We start from the raw sequence: 22,284 nt of genomic DNA, 5'->3' as shown, positions 1-22,284 counted from the left end.
AGGTAAATTTTCAGGGAAATACTGAACACCCAGATAAACAAAATGAAGAGAAAAATTCAAAAATAGCAATTATCAAAAATGACGGTCCAATAACAAGAAGTAAAGCAAAAAAGATTGAAGACATAAGCTTTGCTCGGTATACTAAAGTTTCAAAAGTTGAGGAGATAAAAGAGGATGAATTGGGACATGCGCTACTAGCGTCAATTCAAAAGGACCCAACTACATTTGAAGAAGCAATACAGTTGAGGGATAAAGAATCATGGAAACAAGCTATACGAGAAGAACTAGACTCTATGAAAGAAAATAATGTATGGGTTTTAGTAGACCGGCCTAACGAGCAGTCTAATGGAAAGAAGCCGAATATTATCGACTCCAAGTGGGTCTTTAAGAAGAAAGGTGAAAGCAATGGATCAATTAAATATAAAGCACGGCTGGTCATAAGAGGCTTTAAAGACAAAAATGTCTACGGGCTTAAAGAAACATATGCTCCTGTATCACGATTGTCTTTGATACGAGCAGTCCTTTCCATAATCAATAAAGAGGACTTGGAAGTTAGCCAAATGGACGTTAAAACAGCATTCTTGAATGGAGAACTTGATGAAGAAGTTCTTATGGAAATCCCAGAGGGTCTAGAGGTTTCGGAAAACATCAAACGTGATAAAGTATGTAAACTTGAGAAATCTCTGTATGGTCTCAAAGTGAGTCCTAAGCTGTGGAACAAAAAGTTTTCAGAAGAAGCACGAAAACTCGGCCTAGAAAATGATTTACACGATCCTTGCTTATTCACTTGGAGGTTGAATGGGAAACTTGCGATAGTACTACTATACGTAGACGATATGCTGATAGCCAGCAATGACTCTGAAAGACTGAACCAAATAAAGACACATCTAAGCAGAGTATTTCAGATGAAAGATTTGGGCGAACCGAAAAATTTCTTAGGAATGACAATACAAAGAGATAGAATAAAGAGAAGTATAATTATACATCAGGCTGCTTATACCCAGAAGGTTTTGGAAAAATTTGGCATGCATGAATCGAAACCACAAAGCACGCCCATGGTAACTCGACAGGTAGACTATAGGAATAAAAAGTTCAAACATGACACAGAATGTGCAGAGAAAACAAGTGAAGTCAAAAGAGTACCTTTCAGAGAAGCTATTGGAAGTTTGATGTACCTGGCGAACGCGACTCGACCAGATATAGCCTATGCGATCAATTACCTTGCTAGAAAACAGATAGATCCCAATGAAGACGATTGGATAGAAGTAAAGAGAGTATTCAGGTATCTAAAGGGTACAACTGGTTTAGGAATCAAGTTCGTATCTAACTGTGAAAATATGGAGTCTCTCTCGGATGCTAGTTTTAGAGATTGTGAAGACTCTAAATCCACAGGAGGATACATAATAAAGTTATTTGGAGATGTAATAACTTGGAGAAGTCATAAACAATCTATTGTGACAACTTCCACTTGCCAAGCAGAATACTTAGCAATGAGTGATGCGTGTCAAGAGCTGATATCTCTGGATAAATCTATTAGGTACATAATTGGACGTACATTTTATCCAATTACTCTATGGTGCGATAACAGATCAGCAAGGGATTGCACAGAAAAGGATGGGAGTCATAAACTCAAAACTTTTGATCAGAGTGTGGAAGAGATACAAAAAGAATTGGCATTCAGAGAAAAAACTGGGAACAGGAAAAATATGGCGAGCACGCACGGAGATTTTGTAAAACAATGTGTAGATGAAAAGAAAATTAAAGTCCTTTGGGTATCTACTGATGAAAACTTAGCAGACATTATGACGAAGCCTCTGTCTCAGAAAAGACATGATTACTTAAAAGATAGAATTACTAATATGACATTCAAATGAACATTCAGAGGAAAAGATCGACATGTATGTATACATAAATTGGTAATTTTGTTTTGTCTACGCATGATTTCAGGACGACAATAACGAGATCACGTGCCAGAAGAAGCGACTTGGAAAATTCACACATGAAAATTATACTTGTCAGTTGCCAATTAAGCATACCTAGATTTACATGCATAGATATAGATAAATATACATTATTTGTCTAGATGTGATAACTACTACTGTAAGTTTGTTTCTTTCTTTTACTACTATGATTATAACTTGAATATAAATTAAGTACTAAAATAGAGTTAAGTTCCAAAATGTATACTCTCGACAAAGGGAGGGAGTGAGAAGAGTAGCTTTGTCGTGAAATACATGTGTGTGTATAGGCGGCGTTGTTAGCGCCATCTACGGGGTTCACGCCATCTGAAGTGTACGCAGTCGTACGGAGGCAACCGTTGTAGCAACAACGTGCAGAGTCTGAATAGCCTTGCTTGTACGTAATAAAAAGAGAAAGAGACAAAAGCGTATTGATTGCCATCACCTAGCCTCATAAAATCCATTGGAGTCCTACAACTTGACATAATATCCAACGCTGAAGACACGATGATGTTGGCTCTTATTATTCTCCCTCTCATCAGCGTTGGTCTTCTCCAGGATTGCCCATCCAAAACACGCATTATCCGTCGATTTCACATTCACCACCGCTCTTTTCAACTGTATCCATTTTACCAATGAAACGTGACATCCTGCACGTAAGGCATTATACTTGTTGATGTTCACTGTTAGATTGGTTATGGATGTCAAGGTCCAGCCGCTGTCACTCTCTTGGAACTCCTCGAGCGATTTTAGAGTCGGCTCCACGACTCGTTTCTGATACCACTCACTCAGGTCCGATGTTGTGAAAAGTTCAACATTTGCCGTGTTGACACTTTTATTCGCCCGCTTATCACCCACGGTAAACTCTCCGTTAAACGAAGTGTTCACTTTGATGCTATTGTGTTTACGAATATGAGCCTGCACTTGTTCTTCAACAAGTTCATACGCATCCAATAGAAACTTTCGTGGGTCGATATGATCACGATTAATCACAGCGCCAGTTGACAAGCGATTCTCAAATGCGCTGTCAATTTCGCGCCATGTTAATCCGTGATCATTTAATCCTCCGCCCCAATGTATGAAGCGTTGGCGTGTTGCCTGCTTTAAACATTCGAGACGCAAGATTTGCGAAGTGACCGAGTGGTGATATCCCAGTCGTGGTCGTTTCGATCGAACTTGCTCCTCCAACGATTCGATGAGGGTATCATATTGGTGTTCCCACACCAAAAATTGCTCCAACGTCCGCAAGAGAGTTGCTTGCATACGCAGCAATTGTTCGGTAGCAATGTCAACGGTGAGAGACATGATGCGCTGAACGGAATTCGACTCGTAACTGTTACGTCGTCTCAACAGAGTCTGGACCTTCCTCAAAATTGTTTCATTTTATATACGCGTTTTTTCGGTTCTGAGGTGGGGATGAGTAGGAGGGAGGAAAAATCTTGACTTTTCTGGAAACTCGAATGTGATTCCCAAGATCTAATCGAGAAAGTGGAGGAAGTGCGGTTGACTTCAAAAAATCCCTTCTTACACTTTTTGAGAAATGCCTCTGCAGGTTAAAAAATGTGCAACAGCGAACACATAAATCTGTCATTGTGCATCTCTGTAAAGATTTCTAGTCCAATGTGAAAATTTTTATAGTTTTTCTCGGAAAACATTCTTCTTGACAACTTTCAAACTAAAAATGGGTGGGAAGGCAGGCGCATTTCCCAAAGAAATCTCATTGCCTTCTCAGGAATGTAGCACAGGACACATAAATCTCGCATTAGGGGTCTCCTTCGTCACGGATACCAATAATTGAGAACACTTTTCGTCTCAACTGACTTTTCTATGCAGGAAACATAAATCTGTTATTGGGCATCAGCGAATTCTTTTTTCCTCGAATATACTTTTGTCTATGCAATGCCGCAAGCAGAACCACTGCATCCCCCCTCCACTTCCTCACTACCCTGAGGACCTTCACACAGCCCCCGCAACGCACTCCCCCTGAAATCGCTGAGTTGAAACTAGTTTTTGAAAAAAGAAATCTCGTCGAAACTTGTACCACCTCAGGCATACAAAAGATGCAACACAGGACACATAAATTTGTCAAGGGAGAGGCATTTTGAAAAAAGAAATCACCATCTCAGGAATGTAACACAGGACACATAAATCTGTCATTGCAGCAAATACTTCCAGTCTGATGCAAATTTTCATTTTTTCTCAGAAAAAAACAATATATTCCTCTAAGCAAAATTGGGGGGAGGGGCATTTTGAAAAATAAATCTTGTCGGAACTTGCGCCACAATACAAAATACGTAACACCGGACACATGAATTTGTCATTAGTGTGACATGTAAACATCTTTCGTCACGGAGTCCGATAATTAAGATCATCTTCGGCAAGAGCACTTTAAAAAGAAAATTCCGTTCAATCTGATATACCAGAAACATAAATCAGTCATTGGAGGGTGTAAAAAAATCTTTTGTCTCTTCAAAGTGCCGCCGCACCCCCGCTGTGCGAGAACCTTCCCCTCCACACGCCGTGCAGCCCCGCAACGGTCCCCGCGCTCCCCCGTCGACGCTCCACCCTGAGAGCCCCATGGGTTAGAACTGGTATAGCCTTACTACTTTTGTTTTATAAAGCAGTATGTCAAAGTTCTGGACAAAGATGGCGATTGTTTCCAGTATTTCGGAGAAAAGCTTCCCGCGATGAGTGATGCGAAATTAAAGGAGGGTATATTTGATGGACCACAAATTCGTAGTTTATTTGGCGACGAAAATTTCATTAAAAAAATGAACGATACTGAAAAGGCAGCATGGCAAAGTTTCAAAAACGTTTCTCAGAACTTTTTGGGAAATGAGAAAATTGACAATTGCGAGGATTTAGTTGAAGAGTTGTTGGAAAATTTTAGAAATTTGGGTTGCTTGATGAATCTCAAACTGCACTTTCTACACTCCCACCTCGACTGCTTTCCTGAAAACCTTGGAGATCTAAGTGAAGAACAAGGAGAAAGATTTCATCAAGACATCAGCGAAATGGAAAATCGGTATCGGGGAAGGTGGAATATCAATATGATGGCAGATTTTTGCTGGACGCTAAAGAGAGAAAGAGAAAGAGAAGATAGAAAGAGGAAGAGAAACCCACTGCATAGGTCGTTCGAAGAGAAAAGAATCCATTACAAGAGAAGGACGGTTTAAGATAGATGAAGATTTTTTTCTTCTCATATTATTGTGGAAAGTGAAAAAAAAATCAATTAAGCAGAATTGAAAGACCAATCATGCCTGCGATAGTTTTATATTCAAGTTTTTTATACAATTTTCCCCAGTTTCTAGTTTATTGCATAAAGAATATATAGGGTGTGCGGAAAAAAACGATATTTTTTTTTTACTTTGCATCCAGCCGAAAAAGGTGATTCAAGGTGAAAAAAATAATCCCAGAAGGAGAGCTCACCAAAAAATTTTTTCGAATGGCGCTTCGCGTTTCAAGATTTTCCATAAGAATAACCCACCAAATGATTGAGACCTCCGATCATTGTGTCGTAACTCTTCAGGAAAAAATCGCACAAAAACGACAATGATATGTTTTTATAGAAAATCGATTCCCCTACAAAAAAAGTCCTTATGAACATTCAGCTTGGAGCAACCATTCTCGTTCTATCACCCTTCGAAGTTGGATCGATAGAAAAAAAATTATCATAAAACTCTCGAAATCAAATTTTTCGTTTCCCAAACAAACTTCTAGGAACTTTTTCATAGAAAATTACTTGCTCTTTTAGAAAATAGTTATTATTATTCAAACAATGCTCTTTTCGACAATGCTGTGCCGGTGAGCGTGAAGGCTAAAATGTTGCAATCTAGAGCAAAATCTAAAATTCCTTCAGAGCGAGTAATCATTGAAAAAAGTGATTACAAAACGTTGCTTTCAAAGGATATAAGCTATGTCGTCACATAAGAATCCTTATCCCTTTTCAACCAAATTAATTTACCCCATGACTTTCTGAGGGTAAATATGGACTTATGGCCTGAAAACGCCAGTTATTTAAGATGCACAGATTTTTTTTTTAAATGTGAAAATTGTCGATGACATGGCTAATGGCATCGCTTTGATAGAAGCCTACAACGACTCATTGACCAAAAACGAAGAGCAGTTACAATATTTACTGAAAATAATGCAAACTCATAGTCAAAAATAACCCAATTGCAATAAAGGCACACTTAAAAATAGCAATGGGTATTATTTAATCTTACCTCGTGTAAGCAAAAGGGTTAATTACCCTCATTTGTAATTTTATGTTTGCTACCAGGTGAAAAAAAAATCGTGGCAAAAAGTAAAAACTTTTGAAACCCGATTATTGATAAATGTCGTTTCTTTTATTATTTCTTTTAATACCCAATTGTAATAAAAATGAGATGGAAAGTTTATATTTAAGAGTTTTTTAGTGGTAATCATTGTTATCCTATGGAAGTAGTAGGTGGTGCACTATGGCGACCCCCACTCCTATCCCCACTCCTTTCCCCCACTAGGCCGAGCGGCCGGCGTTGTGGGCGAGAGGTTTGCGGGTGTGCGGAGGGGGGATGAGCGTGTCGCCATAGTGCACCATCGTTTTTTCAGGTGTATATATATATATTTTTATTTTATATTTCTGAAAAAATATAAAATAAAAAATCTCTCTCTCTATATTAATTTTATTTTTAAAAGGGATAAAAAAAAGCAGAAAATAAAAATAAAAAAATAAAAATTAAAAAGAAAAAAATTAAAAATAAAAAAATATATATCGAGAAACTTACCAGGGTGACGTACCTCTCTCTCGCTCGCCCCGATCCAGACTCCACGGCGCTGGCTCGCACGCCACTGTTTTTTTCACGCGCGCACACACACACACACACACGCACACACACACACACACACACACACACACACACACACGCGCGCGCGCGCACACACTACTCCTCAGGGTCGTCAGGGGCTGCAGCAACGCCGACGAGCCCGTCTTCAGCCCCTTCGTCGTAGCCGCGATAGCCGTCCGGTAACTCGTCCACGAGAACACCCCCGAGCTCCCGGCCGTCCTCGTCAAACAGCTGGATGCTCAGGGGGTGGCGTGTAGGAGGGCTCATGACCCTAGCCGTAAGAGGCCCCTCGCACAGCGCTTCCATCTCATGGGCCGGATAATGGAAGGCCTCTAAGTAGGCGACGCTGCGTAGGGAGCACTCTAGCACGAGCGCCGGTATCGCCTCTAATGCCGCTGACGGGTGGTACAGGCAGTTTAGCTCGTAAAACTCACTGTCACCATGATCCACCAGATGCACCTCGACAAAGTCACCGCTATCACGGTACACGATCTCCCCACGGTACGCAATACGCGAGCCCCGCAATACCACCACACAGCACACACCCAGCGTTGCCTCCTTGCGTTGGATGGGCCGGCCCAACCTCCTGTCTATAAATTCACTGTGCATTAAATTTACCACGTGGAGGTACAATTGTTCAAGAGCGTCGGTACGGATGTATAAGGACGCGACGCTCAAGAACCGTATGACGCGGCACGTAAATGAGTGGCACAAAAACTCATAATCCCGGTAGCGCGGATACATTTTTGGTGAAAAAAATAAAAAAAGAAAAAACTTGTAGAGGAGCGGTATATAAACGAGGCCGGGACGAGATACTCGCGCACGGTTCGGTTGAAGACTGACGGCTAAGACGTTCATGCAAATACGTGCTTATAGTGAGCACATCATTGCAGGGGCAAAAGAAGGACAGGAGGGGTGTAAAACAGCTGACACCTCGGCCCGATGCAGTCATCCTCGTATACGGGGCAAAGGAATCACACATGCCCTCTCGCTCACTCTCGCGCTTAGATAAGACCGTTCGCGAGGCGCGATGCCTCGCGAGAGCTTGAGGTATTCGCTGCTTCATCAAAACTGCACGTGGCGGCAATCTCGACGGCGTACACCCTCTTACTCGCTCTCGTGCTAGCATACGCGTCAGCGTATACGCTCTCGCTCGCTCTCTCTCTCGAGATACGGTACCTCGCGCTCACAGTGCACAGCCTCTAAGCAGGCGGGGGAGTACGTCATCGTAGCATTGACCTTAAGTCATAGCATCGCGCTGGTTCTTTAAGCAACAGCCAGCAACGATGGCGTATACCGTCTCCCTCGCTCCAACGTCATGCTACATCCTCTTTCTCTCTCGTGAGGCACAATACTCGAACATTTGAGAGTCGTCGCAATGATAGCGCATGCTATCTCGCTCGCGCCCGTGTCGTGATAAAGCCTCTCGCTCGCTCTCTCATGAGATGCGAGGCCCTGCGCTCTCGCGACGCCATCGTGCAGCGTCATCAGAATTGCACGTGCATCGGCCGAGCGCTCCAGAGCTGTAACGAGGATAGAGCACAGCCTCTCGCCCACACCTGGAGACATGATACATTTTCTCGCTCACTCTCTCTCTTGTGAAGCGCACGAGCGCGAGAGCAGCAGCAACAGCATATGCCCTCTCGCTCACACTCGCGACACCGTGCATTCTGTCACTCGCTCTTTCGCTAGATGTAGAGGCACAGTGCTTCAAAGCTGCAGCAGTGATACCATATACCGTCTCGCTCGCTCTCATCACACTGATCCTTTAGCGCGCAAACCTCTCTCTCGCTCTCCCGTGAGACGCGATGCTTTATACAGAGCTGTCAAAACGACGCATACGGCTGCAGCCTCTTGATACCTCTAAACAAACCCCACCGATATATATTCTTTATTATATGCTATTTTTGCGGATTCAACCGATTCACTTATGAAGGGCGTATCTCCGGGGGCTAAAGACGTAGCTCGGTCTTCGGGAGAAGATGCTATACAGGAGATGGAGCAATATGCTCGGAAATATGCTTGCATAGGCATAAACAAAGCTGTCTCACTCGTGCGCGTGCTTTTTCACGCAAACACCGGGGACCATGCAGAGTACTGTAAAACTTCAGCGACTGCTCCTTTGCCGTCTTGAAAAAAAAAAATATCGCTAGCATTTTAATTATGATTCACACCTATCTTCTCGCTCGAGATATGTCAGTAGCGATTCAACCGTCATATAGAGCGGTATTTAACGATTACCCCTTACAATGTCGGATGAATCAGTGCGTTCTTGTATTTTGGGTCTTTTACGTCTAACAAAACCGCATAGCGCTCAGCTGAGACGTCGGTGTAATGATCTATGGTGTTACGAGTTGCTGCGTTTATCGGGTGATCGACTCGTGAACAGACTTAAATACGTGATCTGGTGGGCCCCTTTACGAGCTCTAGTGGTAGCCTATAACAGAGGCATATTAAGTGGTCAACGAGTGCTGGGTGTTGTGTATGAGGAGTTACAGTGCCGTGGTGTTTTAGAAGCTGCCGGCATAAGAGCCCTTGTTGATGAAATCAGATGTAAGTACCTTTATCTCGATAAATCACTGTTGTTGGCGGTTAACAATACAGCAGCTATTTTTACCATAGGCTATCGGCAGTTTTACGATGCGGGGAGTGACGAAGAAGAGGCTCTCGCTGAGGCGACGAGAGCTGTGGAGGAAACGGATCTAGAGCGTCAAACGGCCCTCTACCGTGCGTATTCAGCTCTGTTTTGGCATTATTATCCTCGATTTTCGTTTTTAGATATAACAACTACTGGAGTGGTATTTTTTCAGAACCGCTGCATGAGGAGGGGGTAGGGGAAGAGCCTAGAGCGAGCTCCTCGGCAGCCCCGCCCGAGCCGATACCGCAGCATTTTACCATAGGCTATCGACAGTTTTACGATGTGGGGAGTGACGAAGAAGAGGCTCTCGCTGAGGCGACGAGAGCTGTGGAGGAAGCAGAGCATCAAACCGCCCTCTACCGTGCGTATTCAACTCTGTTTTGGCATTATTATCTTCGATTTTCGTTTTTAGATATAAAAACTACTGGAGCGGTGTTTTTTCAGAATCGCAGCATGAGGAGAGGGCTGAGGAAGAGACTAGAGCGAGCACCTCGGCAGCCTCGGCCGAGCCAATACCGCTGCAGCCCGAGTCTGATGACGACGAGGCGTCGACTATTCTCAACCCCTTCTTGATGTTTAGCGATCGGTCTGATATACTGGGTATGCATAGTCATACAGTGATAATAAAATAAAAATAAACCGCGATAATAAATAGAGGTTATGAAATAACCCAAACAGCTGTGTACCGGCAAGCCAGAGCTAACGATGACGACGGAGCGATAGCGGGTCCATCGAATCACCACCATCGTCAGTAGGAAGATGACCTCGTACAGCCCGAGAATCAGCTGGGGGTGTATCCGCTGGATGCTCAACAGGAGGAGGAGGAGGAGGAGGAGGAGGAGGAGGAGGAGGAGGAGGAGGAGCGTCTAAACGAGGAGCGATTAGAAGCTAGACGCTTCGGTCTATGGTTTCAACAGCTGATGGAGTGTGATTCAGGTAAAGAAATAATGCCGTCTTCTCTCTCTTTCTCCCTCACTCGCGCGCTTTCTCTCTCTTTATCTCTAGCCCTTGCGGTATATGCAGGATATGTTTAAAAAGGTTTTGTTATATTTACCACAGGGTACTCGTCAGTTGACTCGTCAGTTGACTCGTTATTGGCGTACCGCGATTAGCACGAGGTACACTAAAGCTACAATATGCCGTTTTATCGACGATCTCTACTCTATAACTCACGCCTTTTTTTGATTACAGATATACAAACGGGCGGGAGAAAAACGCGCAATACACAGGGGAACGAGGCTTTCGGGGATGTGCAACCTCCGGATGGGCGGATCATCATCACACACGATACAGCCCGTTATTTCAAACGTTTTCAACTACGTGGTCGGGAGATAACATTGCGTATCCGCCAACCTCACACTGGTACAAACGTGACAGCATGGCTTGAAGGAGCATTCCGCGATCTACTGACGCATCTCACGAGTCACTGTGAGGGTGGTGACTACGCGGGGATCTCGTTCTCCGCGAGCAGCTTGGCGCACGGCCCCGTTTGGCTTTTTTTCCGTTCTGTCCGCGCCTATACATTTGTAGATATCTGGCACTTAATAACAAACATAGCTCAAAGTGCAGCGTCTCTGGATATTTATGATTCTTTCCATATAAAAGTATGTATCGTTAAAGGCTTGGAGGGTAGGGGGCGAAAAGGTTTGACACACGAGGGTGTTGCTAAAAAATCAATTTTAACGATTCGAAATACCGACAATCTGTGTCTGCCGCGCTCGTTAGTAACAGCACGCGCGTACGCGGAAATAGGTGAGATACGCTTGGGGGCTATGCATTCTAGATGGCAGCGTATACGACAGCTTAACGGGTCGCTTCAAAAAGAGGCGACGCTTGAGCTCACGAGAAGCGCAAATGTTGTTATACTGCCCGCTGGCTGTGGTATGCGCGAAATTGCTATATTTGGCTCGCGAGGGGGTAGCTATCGTGGTTTTCGAGTTTTTGACTTTGGGGCGACGCGAAAGACCGGTGTTTGACGGTACACAGACGGTTATGGATACAGTAGGCTCAGTCCGGCACCCGTTATACATTCTGTATTATGAGCGGTCGCATCATTTCCAGCCTATCTTGAATCTGCGTGGCGCTGTAGGCAGCTTAAACTTCTGTGCAATCTGTAACACCCGTTCTTGCCGGGAGCATAGATGTTTGAAAAAGAAATGCCCTCGCTGCCTTCAAGCACCGCCCTGCGCGCTGGGCGCAACTGCCGCGATCAGATGCGAGACAAGTAACCGCGATTTTTTTGGGGAACAATATTTAGAAAATCACAGTTCTATTACCATCCGTCGTAAACGCAGGGTAAACACTGTTTGCGAGTCTCTTCAACGGTGCCGTAACTGCTTTCACTCGATAAGACCTTTAGAGAAAAAGAAGCATGTGTGCGGGGTGGGTTTTTGTAAAACGTGTAGATCGCAGCAGCCCTATAATCACCTGTGCTATATGAGGCCTATTCGCGTCGATGAGAAGTCAAAAGAGAACATATTCATATTCTATGATTTTGAAACGCAGCAGTGTACGCCTGCAAAAGGTGATCCTGCAACGCGTGTTCACGAACCGAATCTTTGCGTAGCTCAACGTGTCTGCACCAGGTGCTGCGATAACGCTTCTATAGACGAGGCGGGCGAGCATTGTGGGGATCACGAGTTTATATTTAGGACGAACCCTGTGTGTCAACTTGTGGACTTAGCGATGCAGAGTATCCCGGGCTTCTCACGCATATTTTAAACAGCCTATAACGCCGGTGGCTTCGACGCCACCGGCGTTATAGTTTATCCTGCGCTACTTCATCGAGGAGAAAAAAACACAACTCCCGTCTTTAATAATGAACGGCACTAAAATCATCACAATACGCGTTGGCAAACTCGTGTTTCTCGACAGCTTGAACTACTTTCACATGCCTCTGAGCGCACTGCCTAAATCTTTCGGTCTAAAAACTGCTCTCGCCAAAGGATCTTTTCCGCATCTGTTGAATAGACCAGAGAATCAAAATTATATTGGGCCGATGCCGCACGCAGTCAATTACTCTCCCGACACTATGCGTCCGGAGGAACGCGAGCGTTTTTTTGCATGGTATAACGCGTTAAAGAATGCCTCTTATGTATTTAACTTTTCAAACGAGCTCATAACCTATTGTAAAAACGACGTTACGATATTGAGTCAAGCCTGTGTGGTTTTCCGGAAAATGTTCATGGACAGCGGACGCGTTTGCCCGTTTTGCGAAAACACAACAATCGCGTCCGCCTGCTTTCAAATCTTTCGAAAAAATTTTTTAAAACCTAATACGATCGATATTATACCTACGAGTCGTTACAGATGGGCTCACAATCAGTCAAAAAAAGCGATCTCTTGGCTCGTGTGGATGGAGCATTCTTTAAATCGTCGTATCATTCACGCAGGACGCTCGCGCGAGTTTAAACTACCTCAAAATTTAATAGTAGACGGCTACTACGAAACACCTGATTCAACCCACGTGTTACAGTTTCATGGTTGCTATTGGCACGGGTGCTTGAGCTGTTTTACTGTAAACAGAGACCGTAAACAAAGCGACGGTGATACATTGAAAGAGCGTCTCGAGAGAACAAACGCTATATCGCAGAGAATCCGCTCAAACGGCTACACTAGGGTGTGCGGAAAAAAACGATATTTTTTTTTTACTTTGCATCCAGCCGAAAAAGGTGATTCAAGGTGAAAAAAATAATCCCAGAAGGAGAGCTCACCAAAAAATTTTTTCGAATGGCGCTTTGTGTTTGAAGATTTTCCATAAAAATAACCCAGGAAATGATTGAGACCTCCGATCATTGTATCATAACTCTTCAGGAAAAAATCGCACAAAACCGACAATGATATGTTTTTATAGAAAATCGATTCCCCTACAAAAAAAGTCCGTATGAACATTCAGCTTGGAGCAACCATTCTCGTGCTATCACCCTTCGAAGTTGGATCGATAGAAAAAAAATTATCATAAAACTCTCGAAATCAAATTTTTCGTTTCACAAACAAACTTCTAGGAACTTTTTCGTATAAAATTACTTGCTCTTTTAGAAAATCGTTATTATTATTCGAACAATGCTCTTTTCGACAATGCTGTACCAGTGAGTATGAAGGCTAAAATGTTGCAATCTCGAGCAAAATCTAAAATTCCTTCAGAGCGAGTAATCATTGAAAAAAGTGATTACAAAACCTTGCTTTCAAAGGATATAAGGTATTGCGTCACACAAGAATCCTTATTCCTTTTCAACCAAATTAATTTACCCCATGACTTTCTGAGGGTAAATATGGACTTCAGGCCTGAAAATGCCAGTTATTTAAGCTGCTTAGATTTTTTTTTTTAATTTGAAAATTGTCAATGACATGGCTAATGGCATCGCTTTGATAGAAGCCTACAACGGCTCATTGACTAAAAACGAAGAGCAGTTACAATATTTATTGAAAATAATGCAAGCTCATCGTCAAAAATACTCCAATTGCAATAAACGCACACTTAAAAATAGCAATGGGTATTATTAATCTTACCCCCAAAAGTAAAAACTTTTCAAAGTTTTTTTTTGCCATGTTTCTTTTTGTTTCTTTTATTATTTCGTTTCATACCCAATTGTAATGAAAATGAGATGGAAAGTTTATATTTAAGAGTTTTTTAGTGGTAATCATTGTTATCCTATGGAAACCAAGCACGAAACATGTTTACAATAATTTGATGAAAATCATAAAAAATAAGTAATTTTATTCAAATTATAAAATTCGAATAATAATAACGATTTTCTAAAAGAGCAAGTAATTTTATACGAAAAAGTTCCTAGAAGTTTGTTTGTGAAACGAAAAATTTGAATTTTTGAAATTGAAATTCTCTGACACGGTTTGACCGATTAAAAAAGGCTCTGTCAGCCTACGCAGAACGATGGCAAAAATCGACTGACAGAGCCTTTTTTTAATCGGTCAAACTGTGTCAAAGAATTTCGATTTCGAAATTTGCAGCTATCTCTCTCGCACTCACGGTTGCGATATACCGACTGATCCATCTTCTTTATATGAATTTACAGAGCGTAGCACGGAGTGTTCACACCATTTAATATGGATATACATACTATACTTTATAATTAAATATGATTTTCTATATTTTTCTGAACGGGGCTCTGCGGCAGGAATTCCTTTCGAATGTACAACATTCTATGGTCTATAGCTTATCACATTTAAATCTATGCTTTATTTCCTTCATAATAAATAAATCGTAACTCACAAAGGGGCGATGTGGAAATTATCGATACGGGGATGATCTCGCGTAGAAATATGGTCAAAGGTAAACTTATTTTCGAGTTTGAAGACATTCCAATAATATATATAAGTGGTTGTGCTACCGTACAACAATATAATTGAGAATAAAAATGTTTTTATAATGATATAAGGTATTACGACGAAAGGGGTGATTTACCCCCTTAAAAGCGAATTTTTCCGAAAAACCCCGAAACACGTATCGACTAATTTTTCGACCTCTACAAAATGCAGTTGGTACCGTTCGAATCGGAAGAATAGTTTTTATGGTACAGAATAAAATTTTCGAATTAGAGATTGTTCACCCCTTAAAAACCCTTTCCCCTAAAAAGTCTTGGGCGCGTTTTCGATGATTTATCAATATAAATATTTTAGCGTTGATTTCATTAGAATACATAAAGCGCTTATATGCAAAACTGAGAAACCACCCCGTGAGGTGCCCATCTTCGGGGGTTGTTTTCACCCCGTTAAACCGTTTATGGGCCGATAAGAAAAAATACGTGTCTCTTAGTTTTCGATGTACTACAACATATATAAATTAGATCAAAATCGGTGGGGTCGACCTCCCTATGTTTCCTTGTCAGAGCGATTTTTGTCTCCGTAATGGTATAGACATTATGTAATGTTGCGCGAATTGAAGATTGATAACGCCTCATTTCAATCTGCTCACCGAGACATTTCACATAATCGTCGAATGTTATAGTTCTCGCAACAACATTACTCTTGACTCCATTAGCTTTTTTAACATCGTTCTTGCCCTCAAATGGTGTCTCATCCATGTTCGATCTAAGTTCAACGAATTCAGTCATTATGGCCTCATTGTTCTCATCCTTTATGAGACCCGGTACCTTTCTGTTGACTAGCGGTATACCATAAACGTTGTCATGGGGATAGTCACTGGTGTCATATTTCTCGAGAGTACATTTCATGTCCTCATATGCATCTTCACACTCAGTATGGTAGATTAAACTGTCAGTATCTGTATACATGAATTTACATTTATTCTGATACGTCGGCATCATGAAGTCGTGATGGAATTCATATAAACAAGTTTTTGAAATATCTAAAATGGACATGCCGACATATATCGGTTTGTTAAACATGACTTGGAGATTTCGCAACTCTACAGCGATTAAATTTTCTGCAAAAATACTTCGACTGTGAAAGTTAGGTTTAGCAATCATAGCTTCTGCTCCATATCGGCCTGCCCATTTCGATAAAAGTTTAACCTGAACGTGACTACGAACATCCTCCATGGTTTTTCCAAACACTGCATTATTCATTAATTTGAATAGATTTTTTTCAAAATCATTTTTCGCACGTATACGAAACTGCGTATTCAAATCAATGTATGTTTTGAGCCAGGAACATTGCTTAAACTTCAAGACTCTGTGTATTTTGGTGATTTTCAAACCATGTTTCAAACATTGCTGTAATGCACGATAATGTATGGCATATCGTTTTTTCGCATTCACTGTTGCAAGAAGCTTCTCTTGCTTCATGCCCGGAGGTTTGTCATGCGTTGGACAAAATGGCAAATCACTATGTGCATTGTGCAAGTGTTTTGGATATTCCAAATCAACTTCTAGTATATAACCCATTTCAGAGTCAGATGGATGAGACTCGATGTTGAAGTTTACAATGTCTTCAATCCATTCGAAATCTGCATAAGGCAGTGGTTGACTCATTGCCCATCCATACAAATTGTTAACATCGATGTACATTAAATATGATGATGGAACAGATGGATCATACGAGTCCATATACTTATTATTAGCACGAGCATGTCTTTTGGAGCATTGACTAAGACTACCTCGAATACCTCTCTCCACGAACAATACCATATCGATGTCTGTGATCAATTCAAACTTCACCTTTGTATATTTCATCATGGCATCCTAGGTATACCAGTAAGAGAGCTATGGGGATTCTGGATCAAGTGCGGGGGGACCCCGCACCGCTTCCCCCCTCGGCCCCTCCACTTGATCCAGAATCCCCATAGCTCTCTTACTATAGCGTGTTCCCCCCGCAACCGAGGGTCCCCGTGCGTTCAGTTGACCTGTCTGTAGGTTCGGCGGGAGGGGGAAGGGAGGTGTGAAAAAGAGAGGGATAGTTAGAAAGATGGTAAGTGTAAGAGAGGGATGGATAGATCAGTATGAATGAATAGAAAATGCATTTTATGTATCGTTTTTTTTCATAGAATAATCATTTCCAAAGTAGATTTCAAAATGGATAGATGTGCAAGTATGTATGCAGTCCATCCGTCAAAAGAGCCGCGGTTACTGACAAAAAATGAACTTGAATGGATTCCCAAGGCTTTGCTTGTAAAATATTATAATAAATATATTCCCGTTCTGTGGGATCGATTGCCTGAACATTTGCAAAATGATAGTGAGGTGCAGTCATATCATTGGTGTCAAGATCATTTTAATCCTCCATGGGTACGAACTCATATTGATGCTCCATGGCCTATACGTCGCAATTGTGAAAAGTGTTACATGATGGAAGAACTTATGAATATATATGTGGTTTATCGCATTCGAGATCCTAGTGAAATATCGTCTGAAGAACTTCAAATAATATCGCCAACAATGTTTAAGAAATATTTCAGCGACTTTACCGACATATTGTGGGAGCGTTTGCCGGAATATTACAAATCTGACAGTGAAATTAAATTTTTTCGTCGATGCTATGAACATTGGAATACCAATTCGGCGGACAATCATATAGATGGTCCTGCACCTCTACGTCGAAATTGTAGAAAATGTAGAGAAGAGAGTGAAGAGTCTAACTGAGCTCAAGTCGATATCTTTGTAGGGAAAAGTATATAAATGGAGACAAAGAAGAAAATCCAAGAAAGTGGAAAAAAACCTGTTTTCCCGAGCCGTATTATGATAACGATGGGTGCGAGATGTGGAGGTGGAAGTTTGGTGATATGTTTGAACCTGCGCATCGAGAAGGTGGAGGGGGAGCGGAAATGGATGATTTTGAAAATGAAAAAGGGAATCGAGAGCTTTGTCATTCAGCCTGTACATCAGCTCCGAGTTGGACGTTAATCTCACTCTCGCTCACAATCTTTTTAACTCTTCGAAAAAAAAGAAAATGGACTTCAAATCTCTGAACAAAGTTGCCACATTGGAGAATCTACCGTGGAAGAAGTTGATCGAGCTTGAAGTTAAAACAGATTATCCAATCCACAATATTCGATCGGTGAAAACCAAATTTGGCAAACGATACGTCGCTGACATCCGAGGCGAGTTCTCAGTCTTTCTACCTGGACGACTTGCCGAGGCTTTTGACCAGGATGTGGAGGGATTCAATCAATTGTTGGAGGCAGCTCGTTCAAGGGAACTCTATATGGAAACATTTGCCGACAAGTGGAGTAAAATTGAGTTTAAACATATTGCAAAATCTTCAGAGTGAAAACAGGAGAAGAAGTGTATCATCGTTGTGAATAATCTTAATAATCATAATATTGTATGCTACGCTGATGAGAAGGGAGTTGATAATAAAAACGAAGAAAAGTCACATATTATCATCGAAAAAAAATGTTTTATTTTTCATTGAAGAATCCCACGTTCACATAATGTTAGATATACATATAACCAACTCCTTAGAGATTTCACATTTTCATTCGCACAGTTATATTTTGAATTTTCATTTCGGCGGTGGTGGTGGTGGTGGTGGGGACAATTGACGTGAACTTTTGGCAACTTCTGCAGCGATGGACAGTCCAGAGTCTCTAAATCGATAATCTCCGTTGATAGATCCAACAAACTTTTCAGCCACAAAGATTTTTCACATCCTTTCACATATATTACTCGGGCTCGTTGTAAGGTGGTTTGAATTATAACTTTTGTTGTATCATATGGTAGATTTCCATAGTCCCATGATATTCCATGATAGTTTCGTTCCAACCATTTGTTCATTGTCTTATATTTAGCTGGTAGAATATGCCATGCATATGGCGATTCGAAGAATAATGTAAGAGGTTCAGCATTTTTGTCGTTAGCACGAACAATTGATATTTCTTTGAGGATAAAGTCGTTGGTGGGTCCCTTGAAACCTTGTAGATCCACGATAAAGTCCATCGCGACTGATGTTTAGTCAACTCGTAACAATGATCTTATACTAATTTTTTTACCCCACCACTCAAGGGAGTGTATTCGACGATACGATCATGCAGTATGAGGCAGTATGCACACGTTGACGCTGGTACATTTTCCTTCATTTCAAATTCGAGACGTACATCGACAGGTCCAGACTTGAGAGAATCATTTTGCTTTGAGCAGTCAATGACTATGAGAGGAGCATATGTCAAAAAATTTGCTTTCGTCAGCCACGGCTCAGCCTCCTTATTATAGTACATCGATTGAAAATTTGTATACATGTCATAGAGCAATGCATACTGATTTTGTGCTATATTTAGATTCATATTGCCATAAGGATAACATTGTGAATTGAGGTATAATTTCACATCGCTCACGTTGCAATGATCAAAATTACTTGCATTCTGCCGTTTATTATTCTTCCGACCTGTTTGGAATGCCAAGATTACATATCGAGGTTTCTCCAGCTGTGTCGATGTCTTAACAGACCATACCTGTTTCGTTGTAGCAGGTAGCATCGGATATTCATACAATTCCCAGGTGCGAAAGTTCATTGGAATTGGCGGGTCTTTAGCGATGAATTTTAAAAGCTGAATTTTTTTCTGATCTGCTATGGTAACATACGGAACAAGCCATTCGATTTTTTGTAGAGTAATTTTATAATCCTGCGCAGTCGTTTGAATTACTACATTATCATTGGAACGTGATCTCGTTAAAATCAATTCATGCTTTGCATTCACAACCATTTTTCGATAATCTTCAGCAAAGCCCAGCAGCATACTCAGCGGTATGCATATGTCAAAGTTGCCCGCCGCATCTGCAATTTGTTTCATCTCCGCAACATCAAGCCAACCGCTGTTTTCAAGCATTGTACTCCTCGCCGACGAAAGCGAGGTGTATCCTTTTAAACTTCAAAAAGTAAAAAAGGCACGCCAAGTATTAAAAGGTCGTGACCGTCGTTTTAAATGATTTTCTATATTCCCATTGTCAATAAATACATTTTAAAAAATGTTTAACTGTGAAAAAATATGAGATCTATTGTAACATATACAGTGAATGGATTACGTTTCCTGTAGGAATTCTGAATTTTGGAAATAAAAACAAATGAGATCATTTTCTAACGTAGCCAAGTACAGTGAATGAATTAAGGTTCTTGTGGAATTCATTCGTGTACACATTTAGCCCTATTCCCTCACTTACTCAGAAAAATTTTCCAGCAAACGTCACAGAGCAACAAATTATTAAGAGATTATCATCTGTTTTTATGCTAGCTCGGGTTATAAACTTAAAACAGTTTACGCGTACAAGTGCATGCATTGTATCTATACGATGTACTGCACAAATTCATTTTCAACATTACACACAAGCTTGGCGTGCATGGTTTTCAATCGGAAGCTCGGGAAGAGAGAATTGTTCAAATTTACTATGAAAACAATAATTAATTAGAATTGTATGAACGCTTGTGAAAAAAACCGATTCCCCAATAAAATAAGAGAGGCCCTGTTATATAATGATTTGGTAAACAATACAGATGGGTGAAATTTGTGGATAAAATTGAACAACTATACGAACGGATAAAGAAATGAAATCAATCAATCCCTTTATATGCCTTTATCTTGTACGGATAGATACGGCCATTCTTTCATGCCCATACGCATTTTAATTTATCCACGCGTCACTTTCACTCGTTTGTCCGTACACTCATTTTTTTACCAAATGGGCAGATGATTGGAGGAATTACACAAGTACTGAAATGGATGAACAAAGAAGTAAGCTGTGTAAACATTGATTTGAGAATAGAAAACGCGTTGAATACGAAACATTTGGAGTAATGAATTTATCAGTCGAACTAGTCAAGAATAGATATTTTTCTTTGTGTCCACAGTGCGGGATCTCACGTCGAACTACTCAATAAAATAGTTGGATGGAAAAGGGATGGCAAATTAAAAAACAATTACATGAGAGGATCATCAAGTTTTCTTCAAATATATGGACGGATGAGGCATTCCTTCGCCGAGCTTCCGATTGAAAACCATGCACGCCAAGCTTGTGTGTAATGTTGAAAATGAATTTGTGCAGTACATCGTATAGATACAATGCATGCACTTGTACGCGTAAACTGTTTTAAGTTTATAACCCGAGATAGCATAAAAACAGATGATAATCTCTTAATAATTGCAGAATCATTCGAGAAACCTTTGTTGCTCTGTGACGTTTGCTGGAAAATTTTTCTGAGTAAGTGAGGGATTAGGGCTAAATGTGTACACGAATGAATTCCACAAGAACCTTAATTCATTCACTGTACTTGGCTACGTTAGAAAATGATCTCATTTGTTTTTATTTCCAAAATTCAGAATTCCTACAGGAAACGTAATCCATTCACTGTATATGTTACAATAGATCTCATATTTTTTCACAGTTAAACATTTTTTTAAATGTATTTATTGACAATGGGAATATAGAAAATCATTTAAAACGACGGTCACGACCTTTTAATACTTGGCGTGCCTTTTTTACTTTTTGAAGTTTTAATATTTACTGATTTCACTTCTTTTTGCGAGGCGTGACAACTATATAGGAATCGTATTTCATTCACTGTATTTGTCAACTTCAGAAAACAATTTCATTTTTTTTTTTATATTTTGAAGTTTTTTATTGATAATGCAAATATAGAAAATTATTGGAAACTACGGTCGCGACCTTTTAATAATTGGCGTTCTTTTTTTACTTTGTCAATTATTTTTTTTTCTGATTTAGCTGATTTTTTAGAGGCGTGACAATATTTACTTAAGAAAAAAAATACATTCCTCGTCTTCGACGAAAATTTTTAAAACGATTTGTTTCAAGTTGAGTGCTTTTCTCTATGTGGCAGTACTTGTCCGGCCCATCACTATTCATTCAAATAAAAATCAATCTAAAAAAAACGAAATTGTACGACAGCATCGGATTAAAATTTTATTGAAATGCGATTTATTATTAGTTTAATGTTCTGAATAATAGTATAGGTTCGTTATGCCGAATGAAATTCGTTCGCTGGAAAAAGTGAGAAGTAAAAATTGCCGTTATTCCAATACCAACTGGTGAGTTATTTTTGGAAGCTTGAACATATTTAATGTGCAAAATGTTTTTTAAGAACATATTTAATGTGCAAATGCTGTCGTACAATTTCGTTTTTTTTAGATTGATTTTTATTTGAATGAATAGTGATGCGCCGGACAAGTACTTTTAACTCATATTTAAACATAATTTGTATCGATACAATCGACGTCGAATATTGTGAATAATATCAGCAGCTCCTGAAAGTCTGAAAAGAATCGATTTTCTTATAAGCCTCTGCCACCGTAGAGTAAGAAATGACTAGCTTGCATGTGATTTTTTTGGATTTGAAAGCTTCTTAGACCAATTTAATAATGTAAAAATTTGGAGTTACTCATAAATTACTTGTCCTTCGATTGATATCATAAATTTTAGTGCTGCACGTAACTCAAATG

General features: G+C 40.6%; 1 protein-coding gene across 1 annotated transcript; it reads left to right on the top strand.

Moving 5' to 3' along the window:
• Positions 1–9,033: 9,033 nt before the first annotated feature.
• LOC122408441 (uncharacterized) lies at positions 9,034–10,200 on the top strand. The gene is made up of 4 exons (XM_043415233.1): positions 9,034–9,511; positions 9,595–9,783; positions 9,867–10,022; positions 10,101–10,200. The coding sequence occupies exons 1-4, from the start codon at positions 9,034–9,036 to the stop codon at positions 10,175–10,177; spliced, it is 900 nt and encodes a 299-aa protein (XP_043271168.1). The 3' UTR covers positions 10,178–10,200.
• The last annotated feature ends 12,084 nt before the right edge of the window (positions 10,201–22,284 follow it).

The sequence above is a fragment of the Venturia canescens genome, chromosome 3, assembly GCF_019457755.1.
Source record: "Venturia canescens isolate UGA chromosome 3, ASM1945775v1, whole genome shotgun sequence".
NCBI classification, from domain to species: domain Eukaryota; kingdom Metazoa; phylum Arthropoda; class Insecta; order Hymenoptera; family Ichneumonidae; genus Venturia; species Venturia canescens.
Note: the sequence above shows the minus strand (reverse complement) of the source record. Positions and strands in the feature narration are given on the sequence as shown.